Genomic DNA, 23137 nt, shown 5'->3' on the forward strand with positions numbered 1-23137 from the left:
GGGATTCTGGGAAGTGGACAGACACGCGGTGTCTCCTTTTGACCTTTCCTGAACTCTTCCAAGGAGACTCTGTCTGGCGCCGCCTGTGTAATAAACTGCACTCCACTATCTGCGTTGTCCTTCTGAGTGAGTTTGTTTCCTGAAATGCGGGGCTACAACACCGTGAGCAGTGCAGCTGCTCTGGGAAGCAGGCTTCCAGCCTCAGAGGCCGCCTCAGGTCAGCCGTGACACGGTGTTCCATTCCTAGGTACATACCCAGGAGAAGTGGAAATGTGTGTTCGTACAATAACTTGTACACAAATGCCCACAGCAGCATCATTCATAACACCCAAAAGTGTCCATTAACACAGTTGGGAGGGTGGCCCTTCCCCCTAGTGGGGCGCTCTTCAGCCGTGAAAGGAGTACCAGACTGACATAGGACAGAGCAGGGAAGGCCCTGAGCACGTGAAGCTCAGCCTCAGACACAGAAGCCTACACGACGCGTGATTCCGTTTGTGCGCATCCGGGGCGAGGCCAGGTGCGTGGCGGGGCTGAGAGCGAGGAGGGCGCTGGGGAGTGACGGCCAGTGGGCATGGGGTTTCCTTTCGGGGTGACAAAGTGTTCCGGAATTAGATGGTGCTGGTGATAGTACAACTTTGTGAATGTCCTAAAAGCCACTGCATTTTACAGTGTCAGATGGCGAATTTTATGGTATGTTGATTATATCTTGGTGTTAGTTATATCTTAAAGTGGCTCACTGGTAAAGAATCCACCTTCAGTGCAGGAGACGCAGAAGATGGGGGTTCACTCCCTGGGTTGGGAAGATCCCCTGGAGGAGGGCATGGCAACCCTCTCCAGTATTCTTACCTGGAAAATCCTACCAACAGAGCCTAGCGGGCTACAGTCCATGGGGTCGGAAAGAATCAGATACAACTGAAGTGACTGAACAAAGTGCAAAGACAAATAATCTTATCTTTGAAATATCCAACCTCTATCAAAAGCAGCCTGTCTCTGGCTGTAGTTCACCTCTGCTCCTTCAGTCCCTGGGTCCACCTGCGATTCTTCCCCCCCTCACATCTGGTGGATGTGGTGAGTTTCACTTGCAAAAGGGCTCTTCCTGCCACGACCCTGCCTAGCCCTGGCCAGGGCCCCTGCTTGCCCTCCTAGAGTCTCCCTGCAGTTTCTCCCCTGCCATCCGGAGAGTGAGGGCCACACTGCCCATGCCCTCTCAGGCCCCCGGGGGCTTCTGTGCCCCCGAGTGGAGGTCAGTCACCTCCGTGTGCCCTCCCCTGCCCTGCCCCAGCCCCAGGGCCCCCGGCTGCTGCAGGGCCAGGCGAGGTTCTCCCACCCCAGGGCCTCGACACTGGCTGCCTCTGCCCCAGAAGTCTTCTCTGTGACACTCCCCAGCTGCGTTCTTTCAGGTCCTTATTCCCGAGCCTTCCCTGACCACTTGGCTTAGGGTTGCAGCCTCCCTGGGTCTCCCAAAGCCCCTCCTCCCACTGGTCCAGCGTCCACTCCCAGCGTCCCCACCTGGACGTGCGCTGTCTCCCCTCTGCCCCCACCGTCAGCCTGCGAATGCTGCCTTGGCCGCGCTGGCCTCCTCCGCGGGGCGCGGGGCCTCCATCGGGCCTGCCTTCTCGGCCTGAGCTTGTTTCTCCGCTTTGTCACGGCCTCGGACTTGGCATTCCCGTCTCTTCACTTCCGGCACAGAAACACTCCTGCTCTCCCCTCCCGGCATTCAGCCGTCGGCACCGGGCAGGCCTTGCGCCACCAGGGCCAAGGACGCCCACTTCAGGTAACTCGCTGGGCACGGAGCTGCCTTTCCAGGTTGCCGCTTGGTGGTGTCCTGGGCGCAGGGACCTCGCCCGCCTGCACCCTAGTGGTGCCAGGCACCCGGAGCTGCACGCCTCCCAGTGACCGCGGCTCAGGGCTACAGGCGGCTGGGGCGGCCCCCTGAGGCCTCTGCAGCCGCACCTTCTGCCGGGAGGCATGCTTGTCCGGATAGAGGCACCGCCCAGGGCCGCCCTCCTTGCACCTACAGGGGTCCAGGGGGTGCGCAGGGCTGTGCAACCCACTGGCGGCCCGTGTGTGCAGCATCACGGGTGCAGCCATTGATAAATTCTGAGCCCTCATTGGCGCCTTCGCCCCAGCCTCTGCCTGCTCTGCAGCAGCGCAGCCCCAGGGTGTTTGCTGTGGCAGCTGGGCAGGCGGCATCATGAGGCTCCCTCTCTGCCTCCTGGGCCTTGGGCCCCTTGTGCTCACCCTCCAGGCTGCTCTCCCAGGTGAGTGTCTCGCTCCAGCTCCAGGGGCATTGGAGACGGGCGGGTTCGGGAAGGGTGGGTCTTGCTCTGCCCTGGGCATGGCTGGACTGGGCTCCCATGCCCTGGGCCAGGGTCCAGCCTCAGTTCTGAGATTTCTGACTGATCATGATTCTTGAGAAGATGTTTTGCAATGTAGAATGATTTAAAAATACAGTTTGTTGGTAAAAATACCACCATGGGTGCTTGGTCTGGGATCTCCTCCAACACTGTTTGAAGAAGGAATTCATAGGGCCTGGACTCCATCTCAGGCCTGTCTGTGCTGATCGTGCGCGGCCACCTCTCCAGTGGACTCTGAACTCTGTGCTTAGCGCCTGTGGGAATGACAATGGAAGGATAAGACCCACCTCTGGGCAGGGGAATCTTGAAGAACAGACACTAATCACCCCTGCCTCTGGACACTAGCTATCAGAATGTAAGCACAGGCTTATCAGTTATTAACTATTTGTTATGTAACTGCGGGCTTATTGATTATTGACTGTTTGAACACATAACACGTGAATGATGGGGTTATTGTAGTTGTATTTACCCTTCCTTTGTTTATGTAAGTCTCAAGGGAATTGGGGTGGTGGGTTTGGACTCGGACACATGGGGTATAAAAGATTTTCACAAATGCTGGTCGGGGTCCTTGGCTAAGAGGAGACTCTGCCTTGGGCCCGCCGGCGTAATAAACTGCACTCCACTATCTGTATTGTCCTTCTGAGTGAGTCTGTTTCCCGGAAAGCGTGGCTATAACATTTGGTGCATGGGCCGGGAAACTCCTCACTTTGAGGAGACAGGTGTCATTTGAGGCCACCCCGAGGCTTTGTGGCTTGAATCTCCTAGAGGGGGGAAGGCGCCTCGCCCCTCTGGAAGGATTCTGCTTCTCAACGCCCGGACCTTTCACGTCAGCAGGTAGTGGACGGCAGCAGGGGACCTGAGCGCTCAGGTGAGGAGGAGCCCACCCAGCAGGGTGGAAGAGGGGGCCTGATCACCCCCCTGGGAGGGACTAGAAGGAGCAAGGACCCACAGGAGCCTGGAATAGGCAGGCGGCGATTGCTTGGTACACAGGTCGACAAGCGTGCTAGGGTTTAGGAAGGAAATTTGTGAAGGTCATTTAGGAGGTGTTTCCACGCCGTCTCGTGGAATATTATTACCAAGCGATCGCCAGGGGATTTTTAGAATAGGAAACTGGTCCTTGTATGCTCGTATTCTGCCCTCCCCCAGGAGGTGTCCTGTCTGCTGTGAAATTCTTGACCCCCTCGGAATTGTTAGGCTAGAAGGAGGGGGAAACAGAAGTGAGTATGAATTGGCTTTTCTGGAGATGGCCTGGGACATGGGATATTTAACCCATCTGTGTTTCTGATCAAGCCCACCAAGGCAGAATGGACTTTAAGGGAGAAACAGTCTTGGACCATGTGATGTTCTGGTTCAGCTATGCTGACTGGCAGGTGAAGACACGCCGATCCCCCTTCTCCCTCTGGGGTCTGGCAGGTAAGGCTCTTCTCGCCCCAATTAGGAAGGAGGCAGAATGGCAATTTAAGCGTCACTGAGTGGAAATATCAGAAGTACATAGGGTACTGAGAACTTCGTAGACAGAACGAAAAGGAAAAGTAGAAGAAGGTCCGAGAAGGTAAGCAAGATGGGGGAAAGTGAATCTAAGGCAACTGTATTGGAGTGCATGATTAAAAATTTAAAGAAGGGATTAGGAGGAGACTATGGGGTGAAGATGAAGCCTAGCTGCCTCCACATACTCTGTGAGGTCGAATGGACCCCTATGGGAGCAGGATGGCCACCAGAGAACACCGTAAACTTAAAGTCACAGGAGAGCCAGGACACCTGGATCAATATCCATCTATTGACTCATGGCTAGGGTTAGCTCGAGACCCTCCTACTTGGACAAGTTTCTATATCCAGAAGGGAAAGGGAAAAATATTAATGGCACAAAAATTGACTGATGATAAAAAAGGAAATTCTACAGGATTTGGACGGGGATGACCTGACCCCTCCCGCATGCTGGATAATGACACGCCTGCCTCCCAGTGCTTCACCAGGACTGGAGGCCGCCTTAATGCCCGATCCAGGGCCAGGTGAAGTTTCTGCAACAGCCAGCTTTCCCGGAGTTCGTAGAGCCGCTGTTTGGGCAGGCTCCGATCCCGGTGACAGAAGCCTCTGGCCAGCACTTCCAGAATCCGGCTCCAACCGAACCGCCCAAGCTATACCCGCCTCTCCCGGTGAGTACTGACAAGAGGGGGAGGGAGATGTTGGAATTAAGCAGAGACCGTGCTCTGCCAGAGAGCCGGAGGGAATAAAAGAGAACCGACAAGAGACTTACGGTGCTAGCTGCTGCTCTGGGAAAGTCTATCTCGGGCCCTCCAGAAAACCTCATCTGCCCCAAGGACAGGACAGTCCTTCAGCCGGTCCCAAGGGAGGCCCTGGGCCCATTACAGCCAAACCAGTGTGCCTGGCGCCGAGCTTTTGGCCACTGGAAGAATGAATGCCCTAAGGCAAGGAAGGAAGAGGAAGCTCCTGCAGTTGTGGGGCTTGCTGACCTGGAAATTAACTAGGGCTGCCAGGGCTCAGAGATATCAGGTCCCTGAGAGCCCATGGTAACCGTAAAAGTGGGGGACCAAAACATTGACTTCATGGTGGATACAGGAGCAGAATTGTCGGTAGTAACAAAACCTGTGGCACCTCTGTCCACAAAGACTACCGCTGTAACTGGGGTATCGGGAGAAGAGATGACTAAATCGTTTTGCCAGCCCAGAAAATGTCAGATGGGGGGGTGGGGGGCACCAAGGGATTCATGAATTCCTCTACATTCCTGAGTGCCCAGTACCCCTGTTGGGAAGAGACTTGCTCTCCAAACTAGGAGCACAAGTGACTTTCTCCCCTGAGGAGAGGGCCACCTTCTGGACGGACTGTTATGACTTATTTGCCCTCTCTCTCAATACCAACCCAAGATGAGTGGAGGTTGCATGAGCCTCTGAAGGCAGAACCGGGTGGGCCAGAAGAGCATGAGGGAGCTAACTCAATTATTCCCTGAGGTCTGGGTGGAAGACAATCCCTCCTCCCCCCCAGGCTGGCTAAACATCACGCCCCAGTGATAATGGAACTCAAACCAGGCACCATCCCGGTTAGAGGGCTCCGGTACCCACTATGGATGGAGGCCTGAACCGGCATATTGCCCCACATCAATAGATTGAAACAAGCAGGCATTCTAGTAGAGTGCCAGTCGGCTTGGAATACGCCAATCCTGCCAGTCAAAAGGGAAGGAGGACAGGACTATAGGCCTGTACAAGATCTCAGGCTAGTCAACCAGGCTACTGTGACTTTACACGCCACTGTTCCAAACCCCTATACCTTACTTAGCCTCCTCCCACCGAGGACTAAAGTTTACACTTGCCTAGATCTCAAGGATGCCTTCTTCTGCATATGCCTCGCCCCAGCGTCACAGCCCATATTTGCCTTTGAATGGGAAGATCCAGTGGGGAGCACCAAACAACAGCTCATCTGGACTCCCCCACAAGGGTTTAAAAACTTCCCAGCCATCTTTGGGGAAGCCTTGGCTTCTGATCTGGACTCATTCCATCCGGAAGAGTATGGATGTCAGCTCCTACAATAGGGGGATGACCTGCTGCTGGCTGCCTGAGACCAAGGAAAAATGCTGGAAAGGGACAAATGCACTGCTCCAGCTGTTGATGGAAGCAGGTTACCGGGTGTCGAAGAAGAAGGCACAGATCTACAAAGAGGAGGCCCAGAGTTCTGAGATGGTGGAATGAACCAACCGGACACTTAAAGAGACTCTCCAAGTGGATCAGAGAGACTGACTGCTCCTGAGTGGACTTGCTCCCAATGGCTCTGCTCAGACTCAGGATGACCCCACAGTCCCAAGGCTATTCTCTACACGAAATTGTGTATGGGAGGCCTTCTCCCATAAGAAAACAGGTGTCAACAAATTTGCCTCAGGTAAGGGGGGATAAGATTTCACAGCAGATGGAACTGGGTAAGGTAATAAATCGGGTGACTAAGTTTGTACAAGAAAGGGTGCCGTTCCCCCTTGGGGAACAGATTCATGAGTTTACACTTGTTGACCAAGTATGGGTCAAAGATTGGAAACATGATTTGCTAGCCCTTTGGTGAAAGGGCCCTTATGTTATTCTAACTACCCCTACTGCAGTTAAAGTTACAGGTATTGTCCCTTGATCCATCACACCAGAGCAAAGAAGACATACCACGCTGACCCGGAGGACGCCGAGTGGACCACCCAGAAGGACCCCACCGACCCACGGGAAACCAAGATCATTCTGAGGAGGAAGAAGAAAACTAGGTCCCAGACGAGCCCTCCACAGGATGGAGCTGGGTAAACGACTCCTGCTGCTCGGCCTCACCAATGCAATTTTGAACTTGGGTATGTGGGGCTATGCCCCTGTCAGTAATAGACAGACTCCCCTGGTGGGTATCGTCATTCCGTTATGGGGACTTTAACAACAGAAAGGAACTTTCCTCTCTCTCACCAACCATAACCTTTCTTTGCCCTCTGGTGTTAGAAGAAGCCATCAATGGGCCGGGGACATAGGGTTACATTTAACATAAACACCAGCCTTACGGAGATAACAAAGGCTTATACCTCATATATGAGAATTAAAGAGGAAAAGGGCTACCTTACAAAAGGGGGACAGGCCTCCCGGTGCCTTGAGCAATACTACCAGGTCTGGGATGAATATTTCTGGATGACTCCTGAGAAAGGACAGTTGATTGCCCCTGCTACTATTTGCTGGGAACAAAAAGAACAGAAAGTTGGATTTGGAGACCATCCCCTAGACCCAAAAGAATTGTTATTTGTCCCCTGAACAAAGTAAACAAATCTTGGAAGTTACCTATCACCCCAATCAGTCTGCTCAGTGGCCCAGTTCCGACTGGAAATATAATCCTGGAATCCGCTGGGAAGCCCCCAATGGGACCCAGTGGCTCTGTGGGCTTAACTTATGGCCATGGTTACCAGTTGGCTGGGTGCGGCGTTGCACATTAGGATTTGCTTTCTCCTATGGCAGAATTAAGCCTAGCCTACAGCAGCCTCCAGTAAACCTGCCTTATCTGCATGCAAGATGGACACGATCTGTGTTCCAATGGTATGACTATCTTGCTGCCTTGTTTATACCCTCTGTAGGGACAACGGATATCATGGTTAAGGTAGAGGCCTTAACTAATTTCATTAAACAGGCCCTCTTAGACAGTACTAAAGCCATTCAAGCTTTGAACGAAGAACAGATTCAGATGAGGAAGGCAGTAATTCAAAATAGGATGGCATTAGACATACTCACAGCAGCCCAAGGAGGGACTTTGGCGAATGGTGTGTACATCCCTGACCTGTCTGAAGATGTATCTGCTGCCTTGGAGGATATGCAAAATCAAGTGAAAGCCATGTCTAATGAACTGTTGTTATAGTAATCTTGATCATACTGCTTTGTGGACCCTGCTTCCTACAATGCCTTGTGAATTTTGTAACCCAGAGGTTGATAGCATTCTCTCATGTGGGTGGCAGGAGGGCTAAGGTACAATATATCTCAATAAATGATGCTTGTTATGGAAACTAAGAGCATCAAGAGAGGGGAATGAAGAAGGAATTCATAGGGCCTGGACTCCATCTCAGGCCTGTCTGTGCTGATCGTGCGCGGCCACCTCTCCAGTGGACTCTGAACTCTGTGCTTAGCGCCTGTGGGAATGACAATGGAAGGATAAGACCCCCCTCTGGGCAGGGGAATCTTGAAGAACAGACACTAATCACCCCTGCCTCCGGACACTAGCTATCAGAATGTAAGCACAGGCTTATCAGTTATTAACTATTTGTTATGTAACTGCGGGCTTATTGATTATTGACTGTTTGAACACATAACACGTGAATGATGGGGTTATTGTAGTTGTATTTACCCTTCCTTTGTTTATGTAAGTCTCAAGGGAATTGGGGTAGTGGGTTTGGACTCGGACACATGGGGTATAAAAGATTTTCACAAATGCTGGTCGGGGTCCTTGGCTAAGAGGAGACTCTGCCTTGGGCCCGCCGGCGTAATAAACTGCACTCCACTATCTGCATTGTCCTTCTGAGTGAGTCTGTTTCCCGGAAAGCGTGGCTATAACATGTTCACCTTGCCACCTCCCCTGTGCCCTGCTTTGCCCGTCTCCCCCATGCACACCCTGCCACCCCCGCGAGGCCTCCAACATCTGGTCCAAGGAGCTCGGTAGCACCCCTCCTCCCTCTGTGCGGGGGCCCGGAGCCATGGAGGGTCTGCGAGGTGGGGAGGGCGTCGAGTTTAGCTTTACTTCCCTCCATTCCTAATCTTTCTCTCTTGGCCTCTCTGGTCTCCCAGGAGTCCTTCAGTCTTCCTTCTCCGAGTCTCAGACTGACAGCCAGTCTCCTCTCATCTCAAGGAAATCCCCTAAGGCCTCCACGGCGCCAAGCAGTGGCCCCAGCCGGCTTTGCCCTGACCCCACGTCCTGACCTGGCTGACTCCCTGCCTTTCTCTGGGCTGGGGCTGCGGGGTGCTGCTCCTGCCCACAGAGGTGTCCTGCACACGCTGTGTGCTCCAGCCCGATCTTCTGGCTGCAGCCTTGTTAGGAGACACACCAGCTGTCGCCACTGCTGGGCCTTCCTCTCACCGGAGCCAGGGTGGGGCTGGCCCTCACTCTGGCCTTGCTGCAGATGGGTTCTGGCCGCACGGCTGCCCCGGTTAGGCAGCGAACCCCTCGGGAGGGATTTTATCCTTCGGAGTCAGACAGGGACAGAGGGGGTTCTGAACACTCTCAAGTGTGCAAGTGATTGTGCACACATGTATGTGAGTGTGCGAGTGTGCAACTGCCATCTCTGGAGAGCTGGGTGAAGGAGCATGAGCAGATTTTTGCTCTCAGGGCCCAGAGGGGCTGGGTGTGGCCCCCGTGTTTGGAGATGCTCATCCAGGCTGGGTCACACACCCGGTGACCTGGATGGGCAGGCAGGGAGGACGGGCCCTCCACCTTGGGGGCAGTGTAGACAGCGCTGTGTCCATTCTGGCCCCTTGCTGCTGGTCCCTTCCACACCTGAGGCCCCTGGATGCTCACCTACCTGCTCCCTCTCCCTAACCCTTGCCTGGGCCTGAGCACCATCCCCACAAGCCACCCCAGCCTGCCCTCCTGAGGTCCCCACGCTTTCCCAGCCCCCTCCAGCCATGTCCTGCCTTCTTCCAGGAGGATTCAGGAACCATGAATCCCTTCCCTCTCCTGCTGGGAAAGCCCTGGGAGGGTGGTCATGGTGGCCTGGTCCTTGTCTGCCTCCATGGTGGGCTCTCAGAGCCCCCTTGTCCTCTGGGGGTGGAGGTGGCAGCCTTGAGGTTTGGAGACAAGGGCCTGGATGCTACTTCAGAGGCCCAAGGCCCAGGGATCCAGCCCGAGTTGGGGCAGATGCCCTGGGGCTCCTTCTGCAGCACCTTCATGATGAAGATGCAGCCATCGGGGTGGGGCCTCCTCTGAGCTGGGGCAGGAGGACCCCAGCATGGCCAGCCCAGAGGCCCCGAAATGGTCAGGGCTGCTGGGGGTGTTAGGACCTCACTCAGAACAGGTTTGAACTTGTCCCATGGAAGGACCTCGGGCCTCTGAAGGGCCTGTTCCTGGGCTCCTGGAAAGACCCCTCTGGTCTGGGGGCAGAGTCGCACGGTGCTCTTTAACCGGAGCCTGCATCTCCCACAGGAGTGGCCCCCGAGGAGCAGCTGACCATCTTCCTTCACATCACCCTCTGCAACGGGATCCTGCTGCTCCGACACCGAGGCCAGCTGGGCACCGCGCGCACAGACACCTGGGGCTCCCCGGAGGCCGCAGTGGTCTGCAGGGAGCTGGGCTGTGGGGCCCCCTTGGGTGCCCCCAGGGAGGTCCCGGGTCCTGAGATCATGGCTCAGCCCTGGCTGCATGGCCTGACCTGCCAGGGCAACGAGTCCTCCATCCAGGAGTGAGCTCTGGGCACCTGGGGCCCTCAACCCTGTCCGCATGACTGGGTGCCAGCCATGATGTGCGTGGGTAAGGGCTGCCCCTCCCTCCATTCCCTCTGACACCCGCACTAGGGCCTGTGCTGGACCTGGGAATGCCAGGTGACCCCGAAGTCCTGCTCCTAGCAGGCGGGGAAGAGGCCCCAGTGCCACAGCCCCAGGGACCACTAGCCATGGGTATGCAGTTTTCACAGAAGCACAGGAAGGGCCTGTGGCCTGGGGACCGGGCTCAGAAGCCCCCCAGTCCTCTGAGCAGCATCCATCTGGGCAAATCACATCTGTGTGGCCCGCAGGCCGATGACTCAAGAGTGGCAGTGAGATTCCCGCTGCACAGGTCAGGGAGTCAGGGAGATGCTAGTCCGGCCTGGCTGGTGGAGGAGCTCTCAGAGGCACCCAAAGTTTCAGCAGGGAACCGAGCCTGATGCTCTCAGTGGGAGGGCTATTTTTGTCAGGCTCCTGACCCCTCGGGGAGTGGGAAGGCTGGGTCTTGGTTGAGTGGTGGTTACACGCAGATGCATTTGCCTACACCCATCAAGCTGTAGGTTCGGAATGTGTGTGTGGAGGAAGACCTGCATGGGCAGGTGGGTGGGTTGCAGGGAATTGCACGCAGACCTGGCATCACTTCCAAGGAGGGTCAATCAGGGCTGTGGGGTCAGGGATAGGGGTGGGAGTGCAGACTTTCAGAGAAGAGTAATAATCAATAGGAAGTGGGGGTGGGAGCTGGATGAGGGGGCTGGGGGGCATGGAAGTGAGGGGGTGGGGTCACAGAATGGGTGGTGGGGGTTCTCTGTGCCCAAGGCTGAGGTGGGACTGGGTTCCTGGACGAGGTGGGGGTCGGGAGTGGCAAGTGGAGTTTATTGGGTGGGGGAGGTGAGCATCCTCTCCTCTGGTAGAATGTTCAGGTGCAGGGCAGGGGTGGGTGCTGAAAGGCTGGTGCAGGATCTCGGAGGTGAAGCCAGGACTCCTGGGGACTGTTCTGGACACAGTGGAGGAGCCAGGCAGGGGGACCTGGGAGCTGGGAGCTCGGCCGTGAGGAACGGGGAGGACCCACTCCCCAAGGAGCAGGCAGGAACCCTGCAGCCTGAGAGGTGTACCTGCAAGGCCAGTGACATGGCTGCCTTCTCTGAGACGCGCTCCTTTGCAGGGGGTCTGGAGGTGGTGGTAAAGCTGGTGGGTGGAAGGAGCCCCTGCGCTGGCGTCCTGGGGCTGGAGCACTTCAACCAGACACTAACTTCCTGTGACCCGCAGTCAGTCGAGGCCGGCACTGTCTTCTGCAAGGAACTGGGGTGCGGCTCAATGCTCCAGGCTCCCAGCCCCCCACCAGAGACAGAAGGTCCCAGAAAGGGGCAGCAGTTTGTTGTCTGTGAGGGCTCTGAGCCAGCCGTCCTGAACTGCAAGATCAACTGGGCAAACTTCAAGCCTTGTGTCTCACATGGTGAGGTGATCTGCTCAGGTAAGAAAGCTGCTTCCTGATCTTTTAGAGCCCCTGTGACCCTTTAGATCGTGTGTCCGTGGCCTAACCCCAGTTGACCTAGGGCTGCCCATAACTTGAGGTTCTTGGTCTCCGTGTCCCTTTGTGGGGTCAGTTGGGTGACCTCTCGATGAAGAACTGGTGCCCAACGTTTCATGATTTTAGGAGTGCTTCCTGGAGGTTGGGGTAGGAAAAGGACTCTCCCCAGAAATGTTACGGTCCTCCCCCTCAGATTAGGCCTTTCCAGGGTTCTCTAACAGAGGTAGTACTTTCCTCCGAGAGGCTCCTGAGCCACGTAAGTGGTCACTCTCCTGCTGCACACACACGCTTGAGGGCCTTGCCATCAAGAAATCAGTGCAGGATGGAATTTTGAAAGTGCTAGTTTTGTGTCTAAAGGAAGAGCTGGATGGTTTAGGGTGCTGCTTTGGGAGGTGAGGTGGGGTGGGAGGAGGCTGTCCTCCGCCCAACGTTGACCTGAAGTGATGGCCCAGGTCCTGCTTGTCAGTGACAGCAGCTCAGCCCCAGTGACCTCAATAAAGAAAGGGGCGGGAGGGATGGGAGAGCATGCCGGGCTCAGCCACTGGGCACCGTGAGTGCCAGGGCATGCTGGGTCTGTGCTCGTGGCTCTTGGCACCCAGAACCTCAGTCACAGAAGCAGCAGGAGGAGTGGGTGCAGGGCAGCCGGCTGGTGCCTTTCTCTGCACTTCTCTCCAGAAGGTGCAACAGTGACCAGCGTCGTGGTGCTCAGGGATCACTGTCTCCAGGGGTCCACCGGGCCCCTCATGGGAAGAATCCATCAGAACCTTTAGGGGATTTTTCAACACACCCCCGCATGAGTAGGGTGCAGCCAGCTTTGAGAATCTCTGGGCTAACTTCAGCTGTAATTGGGGCTTATTGGAAACACACAAGACAGTTTCCGAGTTCAGTCAACTGCCTGAGCCAACAAAATAGTGCAGGGCTCCCTGGTCTGGACGGGATGAGAAGCTGGCAGCCCAGGTCCCATGCTCCTCGGGAGGCCTGCTGGCTTTCCCTGTCTCCACCTGCCGCCTCAGGGTCACAGGCACCTGCCACCATGCAGTGCTTAGAGGCAGCCTGGCGGTGGGGGCAGAAACACGAAGATGGCCGTCCAGGAGGGATGGCCACAACTGCTTTGTGACCACTGCGGACCAACGTGTGGCAAGTGAGGGACTCCAATGGCCCCAGGAAGTCGTAAGAGGGACTGGATGTAAGAAGAGACCACTGTGGGTGTGGGGAGCCCCCCGGGGGGGGGGGGTCCCTGGGTGCAAGGGAGAGTACCCATGAAACCACTGAAGAGGGAAGGATGGTGTGAACTCTCTGTGCCCACAGGACACATGGAGGCCAGGCTGGTGGGTGGTGAGCACTCCTGTGCTGGGCGCCTGGAGGTGAAGCGGGGCCTGACCTGGGGCACCGTCTGTGACGCTGACCTGGACCTGGCCACTGCCCACGTGGTGTGCCGGGAGCTGCAGTGCGGCACGGCCGTGTCCACACCCAAGGGCGCCCACTTCAGCCAGGGCTCGGGGCTCGTGTGGACCGAGGCCTTCCGCTGTGTGGGCAATGAGTCCCTGCTGTTCCACTGCCCTCGGGGCCCGGGGCACCAGTGTGGGCATGGCCAGGATGCGGGCTCAGGTGCTCAGGTGAGGCCACGAGGGGGGCTCCCAGGCTGGGCCCTGCCCGCTCCCTGCCAGCCTCCCTCTCAGGGTGCAGCTGGCCCAGCTCCAAGGGGCCTCCTTCCAGGAGGTGAGCCCATCCCCTTGAGGAAGTGCTGCTTCTGCGGGTTGCGGGCAGGCTTTGGGGACAGAGGGATGTGACCCCAAGGCCGGCACAGAGCCCTGTACACATGTATCCGCTGGGCATTGCCGCTGAGGCGGGTGGGGAGCTGGCAGAGAAGGGGACCCGGGAGCCCCACCCTGGGTGTGAAAGGAAGAAAGAGCCGGGAGCGGGGCCCGTCGGGGGAGCGACGCCGACACCCCCTCCCCCTGCAGAGTTCCGGCTAGTCAACGGCAGCAGCGCCTGCGAGGGGCGCGTGGAGCTCCAGGTCCAGGGGGCCTGGGCGCCCCTCTGTGCCGCCCACTGGGACTTGGCAGACGCCACTGTCCTCTGCCACCAGCTCGACTGTGGGAATGCGGTGGCCACGCCCCCAGGGGGCCACTTTGGGGGCGGGGCCTCCGCCCTCTGGCCAGACAAGGTGCACTGCGTGGGGACAGAGTCCCACCTGTGGGACTGCCCCGTGAGCACCCTGGGGGCGCCCGCGTGTGGCCCCGGCCATGCAGCCGCCGCCGTCTGCTCAGGTGGGTCAGCGCGAGCGCGGCCGGAGGGGAGGCCGGGAGCGGACAGGGCTGCGCTGGGAGGCGGCGTCCTCGGCCCGGGACAGGCCGGGTGCCACCCGCCGGCCCCCGCCGCCCTGCAGTGTCCTCCTCCCCCCGGCCCCCGCTCCCAGGTCTCCCCGACGCCCTGCGGCTGAGGGACGGACAGAGCCGCTGCGATGGCCGCGTGGAGGTGTCCCTGGACGGGGTGTGGGGCCGCGTCCTGGACGAGGCCTGGGACCTGCGCGGCGCAGCCGTCGTCTGCAGGCAGCTGGGCTGCGGGCACGCGCTCAGCGCCCTGGGGGCCGCGTACTTCGGGGCCGGGGCCGGGCGCATCTGCATGGACGAGCTGGCCTGTGAGGGCCACGAGGCCGCGCCGTGGCGGTGCCCGTCGGGGCCAGTCGGGCCAACACGACTGCGGTCACAAGGAGGATGCCGGTGTCCTCTGCTCAGGTGGGTGCTGAGACCCAAGTGCCCTCCCAGAGCCGCTGGGTCTCCAGGGGTCTCGCGGTGTTCGTGCGTAAGGTAATGGCCAGTGCTTTTCTGGGATTGCACTGAAACGTCCAGGGCTGTTCCCCCGCCGGTTTGAAGAACTCTGCACTTGACTCCTCAGTGCCCTCCTGCTGCAGTGATGCTGAGCGACTGACGCCCCTTTCTTTGCTCCTGTGGGCAGGGGGTGGGGTGGGGTGGGGTGGGGGAAGTGGGAGGTGCCCGGCGGTGCCAGAGTCAGCTCTTCTAGCTCCTGCTCTTCGAGCAGCACTGGGGGCCTTTCTCCGCAGCTGCTGGAAGCCCATCTCACGTTTGGACTTGGGGCTTCCCTGTCTTGGATTCTTGATTTTGATCCACATTTCAGTGTGCTGGACCGGTTCTTTCCAGAGTATTGTTGAGGCATGGTAGGAAGATTGCTTGCTTTTAGCTCATACATCTCTGAGGCTTTTTGTGTGCATCTTGTGTGGGTGCGATTATTCTCAGTGATGGGGTTTTGTCACACGCTGGAGGCATCTGTGCTTCCTTCCTCCTCCAGGGTCTCTGGGAAACCCTTTGAGAGGGGGTGGGCATCCCCGCGTGGGCTCTTGGCCTCTTCTGATGGATTTTGGTTCCTATTCTTGCTTTAGGAACGTTTTCTGTAACTTTCTTGGATGTCTTAGATGACTGCTTCTACTTAAGTCATTGCATTTCTTTTCAAGTAGCAGGCGCATTGTTCTGGCTCCCCCAACCTTGTCACTCATCTGGTGGGGGTGGGGTCTCTGCCCCTTCCTCCTGCTTCCTGGGAGAGGGTCTCTAGGTGCTGTCCACTTCACACTTCGCTCTGCTGGCACTCTGGTCTGTCCTTGGATGTAGGTTTCACTCCCACTGTTTTCAGCTTGAAGCTCCTCCTTCCTCCGTGCTCTGGGCTCCTCAGGCAGTTGCTGGTGCTCGCTGGCGGACAGGCCTCTGTAGGGGACCTGGCTGTTGGCAGGGGTGGGGACTCTGCTGTCCCGATTAGCCTGGCAGCAGCGGTGTTCCGAGGGGAGATCAGAGGCAGGCAGGTGCTATGAGGCCCAGGCGCGGAGCGGGCACCGGTCACTCTTGCCCCGTGCATTTGGTTGGTGGAAGGTCAGAGGTCAGCCCAGATCCAGGGCTGGGAGTAGACTCGCTGAGGGGGCAGGGACAGGCGGGGGTCTGAGTGGCCGCTTTTACTCTATCACAGATGCAATTCCTGCCATTTATTTTCTAAGCCTATTTTACTTAGTTAAGATCATGTCAGATGCAATTCATGTCTCAATTCTTCAATTTATCCCCATGTATGTATTTTGATGTTTTCTGATTATGGGCCCTTTTGACTTATTTTTAGAGGGTTGTGTCCTACTCCACTGTGTGGTCATGTCATAGTCGGCTTAACATACTCCTTGTTCCTGGACCTTCACCACTCCAGGGTAACAAGACACGACTTGGGTGCTGACCAGCCAGGACCAATGACAGACTCGGAGATCGGGCTAATTCCTTTTTTGTTGTTGAATTTTTACAGTCACTGCCAAATTGATCATGTTGTTTAAAAGGGTTATTCTGTATCTGAGTGACTTCCAGGGACAGATTTCTACAGTCAGTTGAGTTACTAGGGATCGCAGCATTGGAGCTGGGGCTTAAATTGGCTCCCTGTGGGCCGCTGCTCCCCTCTCGGGTGGGGATGGACGGGGATGTGGGTGGTGTGAGCTGGATGCCGGATGCCCTCGCTTGGCTCGGGTCTCGGTGCTGGGGGCCCCTGGTTTCGGCCTCCTCCTCCAGAGCCCCTGACCCGAGGGGCTTGTCTTCCAGAGGCAGTGGCCCTGAGGCTGCGCGGTGGCGCCGGGCCCTGTGCCGGGTGGTTGGACGTGTTCCACAACGGAACGTGGGGGGCCGTGTGCAGTAACGCCCTGAAGGACGCCTCCTTGTCCATCATCTGCCAGCAGCTGGGCTGCGGGGAGCAGGGCTGGCTGGAGAACAGGCCGGGGCACAGCAGCCTGGGCACCTCCTGGGTGGACAACATCCAGTGCCGCCGGCTGCGGAACTCCACGCTGTGGCAGTGCCCCTCAGCCCCCTGGCACCCGCGCTCTTGCACCCGTGGAGAGGAAGTCTGGATCACCTGTGCAGGTAGGCCCTGCCACCTGCTGCCAGTGGGCAGACTCTGGGGGCCCTCGAGGCAGCTTCAGTGTCCTGACAGGTCATCCACAGGGGCTGCCGTTCACCGATGGCTGGGGGTGGTGGGGTCTCTGGGCTCCACAGGTTCCGTTCTGAAGCGTCTCTGAGCATTTATGCTGGGTGAACCGCTATTTGAATCCAACAGGATCATCAGGGACAACGACGCAGGATTCCGGGGAGGCCCTCAATTGCTCCTTGATGGGCAGCTGCCCAGGTACCCCCCCACCGCCCCTCCCCCGCCCCCCACCAATCCCCTCCCCATCCGGGTCCTGCCCCGCGGTGACCACAGACCCCTCTTGCAGAGGAGGGCGAGCTGCGCGTGCGCGGGGGTGAGGACCGCTGCTCGGGCCGCGTGGAGCTCTGGCACGCGGGCTCCTGGGGCACCGTGTGTGATGACTCCTGGGACCTGGCGGACGCCGAGGTCGTGTGCCGGCAGCTGGGGTGCGGCCGGGCTGTGGGCGCCCTGGCGGGGGCCGCCTTCGGACCAGGCTCGGGGCCCGTGTGGCTGGATGAGGTGGGGTGCCGGGGCAGCGAGGCCTCCCTGTGGGGCTGCCCGGCGGAGCCGTGGGGCCGCGGAGACTGCGGGCACAAGGAGGACGCGGGCGTGCGCTGCGCGGGTGAGTGGTCCGGGGGGGCTCCGTCTGCCCCCTCAATGGGGTAAGCAGAGTGGTGGGAGGGATGGGAACCAGTTGACGAAAGGGGGACCGGGTGGGTGGGAGTGTCCTACCCAGACGGGACTGTTACAGGGCTGGGGATATTCCCGCTGTTCTGCGCCCCTAATCCCAGGAAGCTTCCAAGTGTCCGTGAGGAGTACTGGGGTCTCTGGAGCAGGAGAGTCCCACAGTGCAGGGCTTGGGAACTCACCAGGCCCTTTTCCTGCAGCCATGCCTGGACCAGGCGGTGTGGCACATGGGGTCTGTTCGATATACTTGTGATTGTGTGAGTGTGATGGGTGAATATGTGAATGTGTGAGCGCTGTGTGCCCGTGTCCACGTGTAAATTGTGTGTGTGTGTGTTTATGCATGTGTGTGCTGGATTCTTGAGCTGCCAATGTGGCCTAGTTGGTCCATGTCCCGTGGGGGCATCCCTGACATGCTCTGGGGATAAAGGTGGCCGTGCAGGAACACTCGGGCTCCAGTCGGTGGGGAGCTCCACTGGGTCCAGGGTTGAGGACTTTGCAAACCTGAGCGCTGGCCAGTGGGCCCCTGGTGAAGCTGGGCAGCTCAGGACTGGCCCAGGCAGGGGCTGCAGCCCTGCTGTCCTCATGTCCCTCCTGTCTCTGCTGGAATGTGGCTACAGCCCACCTTGGAGATGTCCCCTCAGCCCATCCTCAGAGTGGTTTTGCTGGGGCAACACCAGGAGCTCAGAGGCCGAAGGACAGGTGGGCTGTGCCATCTGCCCTCAGCTGGAGGCCTGTGTGACTCCCTCTTTCTTATAGGAAAAGCAGACATGGGAGGAGCAGCTTAGGAAAGCCTGATCTCAAGGAGGGTCAGGCCAGAGCCGGCCCTGGCTGGACACATTCCGCAGTCTCTTAGCTGGGCTTCCCACCTTCAGGCCTCCCCTGAAGCGTGTCCTCAGGGCCCATGTGGGGTCATGCTCTGTGGCTCTTCCTCTGGAGCTGGGCTGATGTCCAGGGGTCAGCCTGCCTTTCTGGACTCTTCCTGGCACTGACCCAGCCTCTGCTCCATCTTGGCACAACCCTTTCTCCAACCCCAGCAGAGCCAGCTGCACCTCACCTTTGCTCCAGAGTTATCTGTAGACTTTTCATGCCAGTCACATACGTGCACACCCACCCCTACAACATACATGCACACAACCCCCCACAGCATATACACACATGCACTCCCCCAATATACACACAGGCACATACACCCTCACAACATACACACATGCACACCCCCCAACATATACACATGTGCACATACCCCCACAACATATACACACATGCACACACCCACCCACAATATACACATACACACACACACCCTCACAGCATACACACATGCCCACCCACCCCCACAACATATACATTTGCGCACACACACCTCCACAACATATGCAAACATGCCCACCACCCCACAACATACACACGTGCACACCCCCCCACAACATATACACATGTGCACACACACTCCCACAACATATACATACATGCACACCCCCATAACATATGGACACACACACACCCCCACAACATATACACACCTGCACACACACGCCCACAACATGCACATACACACACCCCTTCAAACGTATACATGCACGCACACACACCCCCACAATATACACACACGCACACACACCTCTGAGCTGCTCTCCCACGGGCATCACTGATGCCTGGCTGAGTCCCCTGAGCTCCCCCACACAGGGCCCTCACAGCTCCGTGCCTCTCACACCCAGGGCTTCACCCACAGCACGAACACAAGGGGGCCTTCAGTTGAACACCACACTGAGCACGCTTCTCCCCTCTGGGCATCTCCCTGCAGGACCTGTGGAGTCCAGCCAGGCACCCCTGCCAGGCTCACAGGGGACCCTGCCTACCACCATGGCCATCATCATCCTGGGGGCACTGCTCGGCCTTGTCTTCAGTGGGCTGGCGGCTAGGATGTTGCTTGGGAAGCTGCGGGGCAGGGGTAAGTGTCCTGGAATTCAAGTGTCCTGGCCCTTAGGAGTGCACTGGGGACCCAGGCCAGTGAGAAAGGAGACCCAGTGGAGAAAGCAGGAGATGGATGCACATGTGCCCCACACAGCGTGGGGGGGGGGTAGGGGGAGGGTGTGGAGCTGCTTCAGTAATCCCAGAGGTTCTTGTGCCCGCTGACCAGGGCTTCACTAGAGGTCTGGAGCCAGTAACTCTGCCATAGGCATCCTGGGTGCCTTGGGGTGCCAAGCAGCACCTTCCCCCATGCTGTGACAACCGGAAGTGTCTCCAGACACGACGAGCTGTCTGCTGGGGGCAAAGCTGCCTGGATCAGGAACTCCAGGATCAGAGGCAGGTTTGATAGGATGAGGAGCATTCTTCCAAACCACCACCAGCCTGTAGGATCTGACAAAGGAAGTTTCCTTATTTATGAATTTATTTGTGTAAAAAGTCTTAAAATATAAAGATATTAACTCCTTAGTAATTATACACATAATGAGTCATCTATAGAAAAGAACACTACATAGAAAAAATAAATTTTAGCAAAATTGTAACGTGGGGAAGGTTTTGCTAACCTGGAACCTGAGTGGTGACTCAGCTCACTCAGTAAGTATGACTTTCGTTAACCTGTCAGTGGCAAGTCTCCTCATGTTGCATTTACACTCTATTCACTGATGATTTCACTCATCTAAAATTGTTCACTTTTGAGATTTTCAGTGGCAGCATTGGAGGATGATTCAGGCAGTTTTGTTATACTTCAAATATTTACATCCTTGTGATAGGAATTCTCCTTTGTGTTATCAACTGTTATGCTTATCTTTGTTCATTTCATGAATTTGCATTTAAGTGTAGTTTAAGGAACAGTATTCGTTATAGAGACGGGACTACAAAAAAGAGGCAGACCATTGCCTGACTGTTGTGTTAGGAGGCCAGGGGGGTAGAGGTGATTTGAAGCCTCCTGTTAGCAGCTGTAAGGGTTCAGCTGGACACAGCCCCTCAGGACGTGTCCCTGTCTCTCAGGCTCTGAGAGGGGGTGCCCGTGGGTGTGGTGTCAGGTCTGATATGTCTCAGCCCCTGTTCCTTACATTAGCAGAATCAGAGAACCCTGGGTTCAACCAGAGACGCATTACACTACGGGTGTGGGGTTGAGTCCCAGCCCAGCCCCGCCAGAGCCTTGTGGCTCCCTCACCCTCACGGTGCCATTGCAGAGTTAAGTCAGACAGTGTTCAAATGTGCAGGTGATCAGTACGTGAGGTATTATTACTGGGCCCTTAACTGTAGCTACTGATAACTATAATATGATGACAGTGCAAGTGTTCACCATCCTTTGTAATTAACTGTCTCCGGAAGAGATTCTCAGAATGTGATTATTTGGAACTTGTACGGTAGTGCTGTCATGGACACTTTCAGAGACTTATCAAGAAGTAGGCAAATGCTTAGAAAGGAAATTGTTACTTAATCTCTGACCTCACAAGTTGTTCAGCAAGTTAATAAAAATATAACCATCAGCACTGGGAATCCTTTTACATTTAAGGACAGAAGGATGGAGGCAGGCAAATTCCTGCTGCCAATCTTCTGATATCTGAAACAAGAGGTAGTTTTATTTGTTGCTGTCTGGGTTTAGGCTGATGCTCCCAAAGACAAGCCCTGCCTAGTGTCTTTGTACGTTGGTTGTGCAAGCCCCCTGCCATGGATCTGACCTGGATTCCACACTGTCACCCTGCACCCATCTCTCTGAGTTGTCCGACCCTATGTGGGCACCCAGCTGCCTTTGCAGACTCATAGGTGCAGAGGGCTGCTGACCTGGGACATGACTAGAGTCCACACCTCCATTTGGAGGCTGAGCTGGAGCTGTGAAGGGGCTGGGACAGACAGGAGAGGTGCTGGGGCCAGTGAGGACACAATGAGCCCCCGGCCTGGGATAGAAGGAGCCTGGGATAGAAGGGGCCTGGGATAGATAGATAGGGGCCTGGGATAGAAGGGCCGGGACAGACAGGAGAGGTGCTGGGGTCGGAGAGGACACGGTGAGCCCCCCGCCTGGGGCAGGTGTTCTCAGCTCCGGGGCCGCAACGGCCCAGAGCGCCGAGGCTGAAATTGGAGACTGCTTCGAGGACACTGCTGCCTGCAAACACCCGTCTGAATCATGCGGCAGCCCTGGCAGCTTGGGCTGCTCCCCACCCATGTAGAGGCTGCTCTTCTGTTTCCAGGACCTCCCCGGGTGGGGTCTCTCAGTGTGCTCCTTTGCAGAATCCCAAGGACACGAGGAAGTCTCTGAGGTCATCTATGAGCAGATCCTTGAGGAATGGGTAGACTCAAGTGGTGCAAGCCTGAGGCCTGCGACCTCCCTGACTGGTGAATGATGGGCCTTGCACCTCTGCCTTTAGGCTGTCATCAGGATGGGGAGGCATAGCCACCATGAGCTTCCCCAAAGCCCTCTGCCATTTCTGATGAGACTAATGTCCATGATGCAGCAGGTGGGCAGAGCTTGTCATGAACGGATGGTGAGTGAGTGTCTGGCAGGTGCTGGCAGCCTGGTTGTCTGAAAAGCTGCAAGGAAGACAGATCTCTGGGGTCAGACAACGACATGTGCTGAGCAGAGTTAAGGTACAGAGATGTGATGGGGTGGGTCCTGCCTCAGGCCCCAGGTGACATTAGGGTGGGCCCTCGGGGCGGGTGGGGACCAGTTTGCCAGAAGCAGGGAGGAGCCTTGTGCTCCCAGGGTGGCAGGAGGCCTGTGGGGGGATGTTCGGACAGGCAGCAGCAGGGCCGGGCTCCAGGACTCATGGACACACAAGTGTGCACCCCTCCCCATGCCCATGCAGTATTTGCTGGCTGCACGCTCTCTTAGCTGTCCTGGGTTCCCCGAGGCCCGTCTGCCCTAAGGAGACCCAGCCAAGCCAGCCAGCCTCCTGGCCCATGAGGAGGAGTGACAGAAGGTGCCTACAGGTCAACCAATCTTGACCCATCCCTGGGATCCCACACTCTGCTCTGGTGGTTAAGGGGTGGGGGGCAGAACATACCTGGAATCAACCCAGGGGAGTTAAGCACCTGAACCAAGGCTCCTGGGGTGGGTCAGAGAAGGCCAGCACAGAGCCCACCGCCAAGGATGTGCTGGGGTCAGGGGCCAGGAGGACTGGCGAGCAGTCATTAGAAGCCAGGCAGCCCCTCCCTTACTCTCTCCCTCGAGGGACATGGCCTGAACTCCTCCAGCGAGTCTTTTGGACAAACTGGACCAGGTGTCCTGCATAACCCCCGTGTGCCGCCCCGGTGGGCCCTGCCCGTGCACGGAGCGTGGGAGCCCCTGAGACCTGATGAGCCTGGTAACCCACGCCTCTTCTGGCCCTCAGGTGACCTGCCTGCAGAGGACACGCCCGTCACGCTGCAGGCAGGTAGCCCCCTGCAGATGGGACAGGAGCCCCCCTTGCAGGCGTCCTCGGGCTCCAGCTATGACGACATGGGCGCGGCGTGCACAGGGCTGTGAGCCCACCGCTCCTTCTCCACCGGCTCTTCTGCCCTGGGGCGGTTCCAGGGCGAGCTTCGGTTTTTCCTAGTTTTGACAGATTTGTCTTTGGAAGCTTCCTTAACAATCCCCTCCTCTCCTGACTAATAAAACTCCCTCGATTTAATGAGTCTCGCCTTGCGCTTGTGGGAATGGGTTCATTAACCACAGAAACCCTGAACAGTGCAAATGCCCAGTCCGTGCCTCTGCCGGTTCCCATCCAGCAGTGATGGGTGCTAGGCCTGGGGATCTCACCCCC

The 23137-nt window shown here is 57.2% G+C and overlaps 1 protein-coding gene across 1 annotated transcript in view; it reads left to right on the top strand.

Annotated features, from left to right (window-relative positions):
* Positions 1-22860, top strand: part of LOC122708572 — a 48409-nt gene extending 25549 nt beyond the window's left edge. The window contains 17 exon segments of the mRNA XM_043924780.1: positions 1212-1400; positions 1488-1774; positions 1860-2031; positions 2148-2261; positions 9996-10251; positions 11275-11741; positions 12398-12476; positions 12812-12939; positions 13107-13414; positions 13466-13517; positions 13763-14068; positions 16379-16693; positions 16887-16955; positions 17044-17358; positions 18296-18331; positions 19228-19374; positions 22727-22860. Coding sequence (XP_043780715.1) covers positions 1212-1400; positions 1488-1774; positions 1860-2031; positions 2148-2261; positions 9996-10251; positions 11275-11741; positions 12398-12476; positions 12812-12939; positions 13107-13414; positions 13466-13517; positions 13763-14068; positions 16379-16693; positions 16887-16955; positions 17044-17358; positions 18296-18331; positions 19228-19374; positions 22727-22860 — 3374 coding nt within the window.
* Positions 22861-23137: the final 277 nt, after the last annotated feature.

Source organism: Cervus elaphus, chromosome 15 (genome assembly GCF_910594005.1).
Source record: "Cervus elaphus chromosome 15, mCerEla1.1, whole genome shotgun sequence".
Classification (NCBI taxonomy): Eukaryota; Metazoa; Chordata; class Mammalia; order Artiodactyla; family Cervidae; genus Cervus; species Cervus elaphus.